Consider the following 11,186-nt stretch of genomic DNA (forward strand, 5'->3'; position numbering starts at 1 on the left):
AAGTTTTTCCTTTAGATACTAATTGTTATCTCAAAGTAGTCAAATCCGACTAAGGTTCGGGCTACAACTAAAAATCGTCCCGCGTGCAAAGAAGCCCGACTCCGACAAGAACTTGAATCGGACAGCTACTCGGAGGGATTCGAGAAATAAAACGGAACCCGAACCTTTGTGCCGCTCACTCTTGTTGCACGATCGTCTACCATGGCTTCCCAGTCGAAGCCACTGTTCGGCGAGCCCATCTCTCTGGCTGGCCCGACGCCCGCCGACCACGAGAGCACGGCGCAGCTCGAGAAGCTCCTGCGCGAGGCGGGGCTGTACGAGAGCCCTGAGGAGTCGGCGGTCCGCGAGGAGGTGCTGCGCGACCTCCAGGGCATCGTCGACCGCTGGGTGAAGCATCTCACGTTCCAGCACGGCTACCCGGACACCATGGTCAACGAGGCCACCGCCCTGCTGGTCCCGTTCGGCTCCTACAGCCTCGGCGTCCACGGCCGCGGCTCCGACATCGACGTCCTCGTCGTCGGTCCCTCCTACGTGGACCGTGACCACGACTTCTTTGTGGTGCTGACCGGCGTGCTGGCCGAGACGGAGGCGGTGACGCACCTGCGGCCCGTGCCCGGCGCGCGCGCCCCCGTCATGAAGATGACGTTCCGCGGCGTGCAGGTGGACCTCGTATACGCCAGCGTCGGACTCCCTGTGGTGCCCAGGGACCTGGATCTGAGCGACCGGTCCTTGCTCCGCGGCCTGGACCATGCCACCGCCCGCAGCCTGAACGGCGTGCGAGTGGCCGACGAGATCCTGCGGCTGGTCCCGGACGCCGGCGCGTTCCGCACGGCGCTGCGGTGCGTGAAGCATTGGGCCAAGGAGAGGGGCGTCTACTCCAACGTGGCGGGCTTCCTGGGCGGCGTGTCCTGGGCCATCCTGGTGGCGCGCGTGTGCCAGCTCTACCCCAACGCCGCGCCCAGCATGCTGGTGTCCCGCTTCTTCATGGTGTTCAGCCAGTGGAAGTGGCCCACGACGCCGGTGATGCTGTGCGACATCGAGCACGACGCCGAGCTCGGCCTCCCCGTCTGGGACGCGCGGACGAACCCACGCGATCGGAGCCACCTCATGGCCGTCATCACGCCGTCGTACCCGTGCATGAACTCGACCTACAACGTCTCGCAGGCCACCCTGCGGGTCATCAAGGAGCAGATCATGGCCGGCCACGCCGCATGCCAGGAGATCGCCTGCGGCCGCGACTGGGGCGCGCTGTTCCAACCGTTCCAGTTCTTCAGGGCGCACAAGAGCTACCTGCAGGTGGACGTGACGTTGGCCGGCGGGGAGGATGGGCTCAGAGAATGGAAGGGCTGGGTGGAGTCGCGGCTGCGGCACCTTGTGGCCAAGGTCTATAGGGACACGTCCGGCGAACTGCTCTGTCACCCGCACCCGCACGCCTACAACGCCGAGCCCCGTGGTTTGCAGTGCACTTCGTCCTTCTTCGTGGGCTTGTCGACCAAGCCACAGCAGCAGCAGCAGCCGCGACAGAGAGGGCAGTTCGACCTCCGTGCGACGATGGATGAGTTCATGCAGGACGTCTACGCGTACGAGTTCTGGAGGTGGCCCTGCTTAGAGCTGGCCGTCTCGCACGTCCGAAGGAAGGACCTGCCATCGTACGTGCTCCAGCAGATTCGTCCCAATGGTCATGAGCTCAAGAGGAAGCACGGCAACGATGGATCTTCCTCTTCGCCGTCATCGCCTTCGTCGTCCCCCTCCCCTGCTGATGACGACTCCTGCCCAAGATCGAGCAGCAGGGCAAAGCTGAATCCATCGTAGTAATGCTCTTCCCAGCAGTAGCTTCAAGTCTCCAAGAGAGAGCGTCGTCTGATACAAAGTTCATCAAGCTGAGGCTCTGAGGACTCCTAGGCAAGCTCAAGCAGTCAAGCGCCATCGACTGGTAGTAGTCAATATGCAGCTAGCTGAGACAAAGTCTTCAGGGTAGCTATATTCAAGCAGAGACAAGGATCAAAAGAGGGTACAAACGGCAGGAATACACCATGTACGATGACTGCTGAGGATTAAAGGAAGTACAATGCATAGGACTAGGACACACAATTAGTCACAAGTGCTTCTGTGTATGGCTCGTAGGCCACTGAACGGTGTATGAATCTTGTATCGTCAGTGTTGGATGGGTTTATGTTAAGTCTGAATGTAAAAGAAAATCATGGACTTATCAGTGTTATACCGGCGACCTGTTTATTAAATTCTCTTGTTGTAACAATTACACTAAACAAGGCATTCTCCTTTCCTATGATGAATTGCAAGCTTTCCCCTTGACCGTGAGTGAAATTGAAACACATGTATGCACAAAAAATCAGGTCAAAGTTAGCACTTACCAGAATGGTTTTCAGGATGTCAGGGAGACACACTGGTTATTAATGACAGTACAAAATTTCTCTACTAAAAAGGCCAAAATACATTCACTAAAAATACTTTACTGTATTAAAAAACGACCAATATCCAAAAAGATATGCAGTGTATAAAACCCACCTCTGATGCTTTTAAGTTGGCTTTTCCAGTCCAAGAAGAAAGAGTAAAATTTAAAAATTTATAATTATTTTGATATATGTTATAGAAAACTACAACTTCTAATGTTTATTTAAAAAACATACGACTATTTTGACATATATTGTAAAAAATTATAACTTTCTCATCGTGAAACCACCTGTCATCCTCTATCACATGTAACAACTGTTGCTAGAGGATGATAGGTCGGTTCACGGTGAGAAAATTTTAATTTTTACAACATACATCAAAATAGTTATAGGTTTTTAAAATAAATAGTAGAAATTATAATTTTTTTGCTAATGAGTGAGTAAGAGGATCTGATCCCGGCTGCCTCCCTGCCGACCTGGATCGGGGCTAGTTTCGGTGTTTCGGCGTGGGCCCAGTGTATCCTCTCGACTTCTTTCCGGCTTAGACAGGCCGCCTGTCCCGTTTTGGATTGGGTCAAGTTGGGCTCTCGCTGGTTACTGTTTGGTCGGCCTCTACCGGCCAAGAAATGGGCTTTGTGGTGGTACGATAGTTGGGCTCACTTCTGCTTCTCATAGTCCTTGGTGAGGCCCAAGGCTCAAGCACCCTTAGGTTATTGGATCAGATCGACAATTTGCCGCTTCGCGCGCTTATAAACAGTACATAGTGTTCTTGCCCAGCTTGTCAGCTGGCTTGCAGAGTGCAGACTCTGATCTGCCTAAGCAAAAAAGGGCAAGAGAAAAGACTGGTAGGAGAAAAAACAAGCACGGTGCTTCCTCTCGCGTCGTCTCCAGGCACGACACGGGGGGCGACCAAAACCACCGACCACCAAGCACCCCGCCCACGCGTCCGGTGTGACCGGCGGCGGCCGCCCGCGGCCTCCATTTCCCTCTTCCGTCCCAGTTTTTCCCCGTTATTCTTCCTCATTTTCGAAGTTCTGTGCTCCTCGTCTCGATCTGGTGCCTGGTGGTGGGTCGGTGGTGGCCGATTCCGCATGGCGGCGGACGGTGCTGCGTGGTGGCGGTGGGTGCCACTCTCGGTGGTTCGTCGCAGCCGTGGGTGACAAGCTCGCCCGCGAACCCTTGGATGCCGGGATCTGTGCGGTGGCGTCACACTACGCGATGGTCGCTGAGATCCGCGGCAGCCGTCTCTCTTCTCGCGACGCCCACCCCCGTTCCGGCCTCCCTGCCAACGCACCAGCTTCTCCCCTTTCCGGATCTATCTCTCCCCCATATCTGGACGGTGGGGAGCTATGTGGCTTTGTGGTGGTGGCTCCATGGGCGGCGCGTGTGCGAGGAGTTGACGACTGCTTCGTCTGCGTGATTGGTGGAGTGCAGGAGCTCTGAGCTAAAGCCTTGCCTGGCTTTTTATCGGTGATGACGATGGCGACACCTTTGGGCGCTGCTCTCCTCATTGGAGGTATCGTCGTGATGCTTCCTCCCTACCATGGGAATTCTTCGGATGAAAACCGATTTCCCACTATTGGGACAAGCGACGACATCATCTTCAAAGTCTTTTCCTCCCTGGAGATCATTCCCCACATTTAGGTGGCCGCCGTCTTGAGTCCGACGTTGGTCGGTTCGGCAGCGACTTGGCCCACTCTAGGCCTAGCTAGCTAGGTAGTTGATCAGATCATTCTGCGGTGCTATGAGCCTAGTTGATCTAGGTCGTTTGCTCGCAGTGTTTGTGGTTTTAGCCCGGTTTCCCATAATTAGCCCAGTGTTGTACGGTTTTGTCTCATTTCCCTTAATATGAGGCAACTTCTTTTTACATGAAATGGTAATGCTCTTGCATTTAGTTTAAAAAAATGATTGGTAGAAAGGATATAGTGACACATCATGCATTGACTATATATAGTGCAATAAGCTACTCCCTTTGATCCAAATCTACGTCCACCAGAACATCGATATGGTTTCTAATATAATACGTTGACCAATAATATCTGTAAATCTATATTATTTTAAATAGAAAGAGTTATCTATTGTGAATATATTTTTTATGATGGATCTAAATAATATTAACCTTATATTGTTAATCTATATGATTTTTAACGATCGATAGTTAAATATATATAAAAAGTGACTTAGAATAAATCTAAATAGACTTATATTTATAATTGGAGTGGGTACCTATGCATCGGATCGCACTAACGTCGGAGTTGCATGACACCTCACGAGAACGACGAAACGTTGGCAGAAAGAAAACACGATGGTTGAGAAGACTAGAATTGACTAATCGATGTGTCTGTATATAATACGCTCGACTTGAGCCGCACGAATCGAAATTCATGACAGATTTGTCTTCTTGTTTTATATACCAACTTGATTCTACCAGATTGCGTTGGCTGCCAAGGTGAGCGTAAGTACGTCCACGAGACATACGAACTCGTTCCCTTTTATATACTTCATAGAAGAAGCCGGTTTGACTGTTGTACACGGTTTATCTTTTAATAATGGAAGAACAACTCCGCTTCTACACCAACAAGACGTCACACGGGTTTGTATGTCAGGCATAGTTTGGCGGTTTTGAAATAGCATGTGTGCATGTTAATTCCCCTCCCACATTAGGTGCTTTTGGAGTTTGGACATGATGTATGTCATGAGAAGATCCATGCTTGGGCCGGGATGACAACGCACGCAACTTCTCCGTGTGAGCTTAGGCTTTGGTTCACAAGTCCTTGATCCTAGAATTAATGTTGTAGCCGAGACACTGCCGCGTGAGGTGGTACCGGAGGCGCCTTCAGACACGGTCGTTCTGGATGATGTCTGTGGGATAAAGATGGGCATAGAGCATATAGACGACAACTTAGGATTAGTGTATGTCGATAGGATGTGCTCAGGGTAGCGAGTCCAATAACTGAAAGGCGTTGTTTGAGGCGAGCAAGAAGGGGAGGTGGTGTAGAGGAAAAGAGGAAATAGTACTGTCACTCATCACGGCGGGAAGTGGTAACGGCGGGGGGAGCGTAGGCCATTCACACCATGACATGATCCTCTGACTTCAATATTATTGTAACTTTGTCACTGACATGTCCTTTGACTTCAATGTTACCATTACTTTATCACTGGCATGTGGAGCCGACGACTCATGGCTCCACATGTCAGTGACAAAGTCACGGTGACGTTGAAGTTAGAGGAACCCAGAGGAGGCAACTACATAAAATCGAGAGAAGGGCTCGCTAGATGAAGAAGTGAGGGGGAGTAGGGCGGTGGGGGGGGGGTGTTAAATCAAACTTCAACACATAAATCTCAATACAAACTATCCAATTTATGGTGTACCTGATATTGAAGAAGAAATATGCTGATACCAAATCAACAAATTTTAGAATGATGACTGGATTGACAGATGATACCATGACTTAGAGATGACAAACATCTCCATTCAACCGCATCAAAGTAAAATAATGACTACTTCGTTACTTTTGCCTCATAGCTAGTTACGGTATTGAGTAGTTGAGCTACCGGCCTTTTCAAATGGTCGATCACTACGTTTTTCTTTTTTTACGACTGACCACTTAGCTGAATGGTCAAGGTCAAGTAGGAAAATAAGGCCTCGATCGGGCACAGGATAAGGTAGAAAAAGTGCAACCATGTACAGAACTCTTCCCCTTGGTTGGAAGTGCCACTAACTCCGATGGCATGCATGCATATGGCTACCTCCAATAACTTCACAAGTTCTAGCTACCAGAGGTTGTCAGAAAAAGGGAGCATGCAGTCTGTCACTATTGCAAAGCGTGGATCTCATCCACCAACTACTGCATACGTGACTGTGCCCGCCACTCAGAAAAAAGCAACAGGAATAAAGATGAGCTTTCCCGTCCCGGATCGGCCATTCCACATATCGCACATTTTTCTTGCAGCAGACGTGTTGGAGTCCTGTCTCGTCAGCATTTCGAAGTTACTGTAACTGTAATCACGTAGTAACTGCCTAAATGCGCACATGATACTCAAGATGTTACAGTGGAATCATCCGGAGCCATACGTGAGGTTTCCAAGACAAAATCCCGAGGCCCGTATGTACAAACTATATATGTCTGTCAAATGGCAAGGTGCAATCTCCCTTCTTCTTCCTAGCTACAACGACATGGAGCTATGTAAATAAACCAGACTAGAGGGAGTATCTTGAAGTACGACAGACTCGATCACAAAGCCAGAACGGCACATGAACCCGACGTGTAGAGCTCTTGCAACGCATGTCTGTAAACTAGCACACGGAACGGCAGACGGGCTGCATGATCCTCTTGTCACGACATGAATTTTTTAGATATGCACGCTCGGTCATATCGCATACTCGCATCGTACGTACGCAGGGTTAGCTGTAGCATATCCATGCATGCACACATACTCGCGTGCACGTTCATGTACAGATCGATGTACGCATGCGGGCGAGACTGAGACACTGGGAGGAGTGCACTGTGCAGCAGCTCCGTTGCCGCATGCATGAACTGGACAAACCGACATGCATGCGCCCGTACCTAGCTACCATGCGTCGTGATCGGTCGATGTCAGGTATATAGCGCTCGCGCCGAGCGTTTGATACTTGCCGAAAGTGAGGCTCAATCAGATGGGAGCTCGCGCACGTCGTTTATCGGCGGAACCCACGTTAATCGGTCGAAAAACACGTCGCGGTCGGTCTCGATCAACGTCCCGGCCCGGCCGTATCGTGTGAGGCTGGGAGCGCCCGCGCGAGGGGCTCGTGGCTCGTGGCTGGACTGCTGCAGCGTGCGGAGAAGGGCAGATCGAGCGCGGACAAGAAACTCGAACTAAGCAGTGACGACATCGCCGATCGATTCATCTGCATATATATCTGGCCCCTCTGGTGAATCACTGATACGCCTCACAGCTCACGAGAGCAGCTGCCGGCCGGTTAGTTAATTTCTCACTTCTCACCGGGGTGAAAGTTCACCGGCCGGCTGCATGCACGTCGTCGTACTTGCATGTGATGTGCCGCTGCCCTGCTCACCGGCTTTCCTCCCCGCCTTTGGGGGCTCATCGGTTTCGACGCCGCAAATTGCACTGCTCAAGTTGCTTTCTTTCCTTCTTTCTTTCTTTATCCGGGCCTTAATTTTTTCCTACCGTTTCCTGGTGTCCCTTCTGCTGCCTGTAACCTTTTACTACCGTACGTCGCGAAGGCGTGGGTACGTGACCGGCACGGCAAAGCGCAACGGGTCACAAAAAAGCCACAGTTTAAGCTGCGGCATCGCCGTCTCGCATCAGACTCATGCCCTACGCCTCACCGAATCCCGTCCTTCCTCTTCTTGTCTGGTCCGGCAGTAAAGTCACAGTAATTTGCTTAGTTTATCCCACTGACGACTGAGAGTTTATCATTTCATCTGCTGGTGTTAGGTGATAATCACCGATGGGCATGTGCTTGGAGTGGAGTCGGTCGGTTCAATTTGTCGAGTCAGGTTTGTTTCATTCCCTAACCACTACCTGTAAAGATTTGTTTCAACGAATATTAAAACAATCCTCCTATTCTTCAAACACATGAAAACGATCTTGACAAGAACGGTGGCCGCCGATGGAGGTTAGAGTCAGAAGTTTCAGTATTTAGAGAGTCCTCTATGACTACTAGAGTTTTTGAAGAGTCCTTTATAGCTACCAAACTTAGAAGATGCTGCATAGGAGGTAGGTAGGCTAGACTAAGGAGGCGGGGAGATACCATCAGTGTGGGTGAGGCGATGGATTACCGGTGGGATGATACTAGGGTGAGAGAGTTCTAAAATAGAGAGGTTAGCGTGACAAGGGCGGATGATATGAATTTGACAGCATCCCACTACCCGATGTGGGTGATAGGCGGGGCGAGTAGAGCGATGAGAGTAGAGAAAAAGGTGATGCTTGGACGTTTGGATTTTGATCAGACGGTTGAAATCTAAAGCAAATACTGTTTTCAAACACATGGAAAATAGCACCATATTAAAAACGATGTCTGTACCTTTTATTGGAAAACATAAAAGATATCTGTATTTTGTGATGACAAAACAAACGGGGGCGATTCAGATGTCACTTCTTGAGACGATGGCGCCACATGTGAAGTCAAGTCGTCCTAAAGAACGCACTTACGTGCCCTGGGTTCCCTGCTGTTAATTCTCGCCGTTTTGTGCTTGCCTGATCAAAATCAGTGGGAGCAATGGTTAGGGAATATTTGAGTTTCCGTTTACAGAGCAGTTTGTTCGTCCCCGATTTCGTTCCGTGGCTTTGCTCTCTTGTCTACGTGCTTAAATTCGTTCTGCACCCGTGTGGTGACGGCTACGTGTGCGGTTTACTGCATGAACTTGTTCGGACCACATCGAATTAGTCCTATTTAATATAGCTCCAGCTTCTAATTTCATATCATATCTTAAATTTATAAATAATATAATTTAAGTCTTTATTTTTAGATTAAAATAGAAACAAATATCTCACCTAAACATGTTCAGTGTACTTAGAGCTTCAACTCATAAATTTCTTAAGCTAGAAATACATAGCTTCAAGAAATTTTAGATCTGAAAAAAAAATGTTGCGTGTACTCATAAAATGATATACCGTTAATATTATTTCACAAATTTAGACCATCCACTTCCCTTAAAAACAAAGATAAATATTTTAGCATTGTGTTGTCTGAAGTCTAAACCTGTCATTACCGTAGAATCAGTGAAAATAGATGAAATGTTACAGATAGTTTCTGAGGATCCGTTACTGACAAAATACCCATAAAAGATTGTTAAGACACACGTGTTTGTAACATACCCACTGTTTGGGTGTGTTAGAACTCACATAGGTTTTTTATAAATCCATTTATTTCTATTATACAGACACACACGGGTTTTAGAAAAACCTGTTAGTGATTTTGTCATATACGGTTTCTTGTAAGATTTGTTTGTATCTGTATAATAGATATAGACGAATTTTCTGAAAACCCGTCTATAAATAAAAACTCGGGTACTGTTTTAAATTTAATCCCTTACTCTTCCGCTTTCCACTGCCCCCATAAATACAAACCGCCCATCTCCCTCACTAAAGCGATGAGAAGTTCATCACTCTCGCTCTCCTCATTACCATTTGATCCCCTTATGCAGAGGTTTTTTAGGATTTGTTTTTGCGAGGGGGGTTCGAGATCTAGTCTCTGAAACCCCTTTCCTGCACTTAGGTGAGTAGGGTTTGCGTCGCGGTTTTATCAGGATTTGATTTGATCTCTGTAGTGAGTGTAATACGGTGTTTATGTGTCCTAGATCTGCAGTAGAACATATTTGTTCACTGCTATCAAACGTTGGGATGATAGGATTGTTCTTATGGCTGTTTACACGGACCGGTGGAATATGTGTTTTTCGCTGTTGTGAAGGGCACCACCATTGACATAATGTATGATGTGAATCGTGTCCTATTATATTTTATTCTTGATAAAAATTTCTCTATTGTTATTCGTCATAATGGAGATATTTTTGTGAACTGCAAAACTAATTTGAGCCGTCATATCTTACTGAACAAGGGTAAGAGATTTGGAAGCAATATAGTTTGATTTTGACATATGACTGAGTTAACATTACGAAAGAAAAGGTCATTCATGCCCCTTTTTCACTGTTGGTTTAAAAGCTTCAGCTGCACATAAAAAGTCAAGCCAACAAGAACCGACAGTGATAATGATTAACTCTGCTGGTTATTAACATGAATCGGCAATTATGAATTTTAGTTGTCGGTTAATTGTATTTTACCTGAACTCTTTATTTAGGTATTTGATTTTTTTCTAAGATTATATTTATATGGATATGATCTTTTTTCTATTCTAACACTAATTTCAATTATTATTTATTTTATTTTATTTGAACTATTTATTTAGATATTTTTCTTTTCAAACCGTATAGAAATCGAACTGCTAATTTTCTATAATTTTTAATGCCGAGTTTAGCTATTTATTAATCATATTTGATATAAACTCTTTGATTTCTTAATTTTTTTATTTATTAATCATATTTAATATGAACTCTTTGGTTTAATCTAGATAGTTAGATGTTTATAATAATAAATAGTATAGATCCTTTTCTGATTAACGTGGTAATTTCGGGACCACGAGAGTGAACCTAGTAGCTACTTTTAACATTCAAATAATAATATAATACATTAGTATACAATCCAAAAATCTTAGACGCAAATGTTGGAGCACCGACTAAAGATATACAAATGCAACGGCACTCATGATTTGTGATTCGACTAACGGCATTTTCCACAGGTAGTGCCGAGCCTGCCGGGCGAAGACTGTATTTCTAGAAAATTTCTTATTCTCTATTTATTATCTTATAAAATGAATTTTCTTATTTGTCAATACTTCTCATTTTTATTCCTTTCTTGTCACTACTATCTATTTCACCCAGTCAACTTCTTTATTTTAATATCTATTTTTCTACAATAAAAAACAACCAATAAGCATACTAAAATTATCTACACAAAATTTTCTACAACTTTAGTATTCACCGCAAAAGTCAACTCTAACTTTAGTTATATCTAACCATAGTCACAAATGTAACTATGCAGCTCCATAATAATCGGAAACAACACAACTTCAGAAATTCATATCTCCTGAACTATTCATCTAAATTCAGCATTCAAAAACTTTATAAAAGCGTAAAGAAATTTTCTACAACTCTCTAGTACATCACATTCTAAGATTCAACCTCTAAAGAGCCTTAAACTTTGATTAGCTGCAAG

The 11,186-nt window shown here is 46.3% G+C and overlaps 1 protein-coding gene across 1 annotated transcript; it reads left to right on the forward strand.

The window, feature by feature from the left end:
* The first annotated feature begins 13 nt into the window (after window positions 1-13).
* Window positions 14-1,812, forward strand: LOC133889576 (nuclear poly(A) polymerase 4-like). The gene has a single exon (XM_062330047.1). It carries the CDS (start codon window positions 202-204, stop codon window positions 1,810-1,812), a length of 1,611 nt encoding a protein of 536 aa, XP_062186031.1. The 5' UTR covers window positions 14-201.
* The last annotated feature ends 9,374 nt before the right edge of the window (window positions 1,813-11,186 follow it).

This window comes from Phragmites australis, chromosome 13, assembly GCF_958298935.1.
Source record: "Phragmites australis chromosome 13, lpPhrAust1.1, whole genome shotgun sequence".
Taxonomy (NCBI): domain Eukaryota; kingdom Viridiplantae; phylum Streptophyta; class Magnoliopsida; order Poales; family Poaceae; genus Phragmites; species Phragmites australis.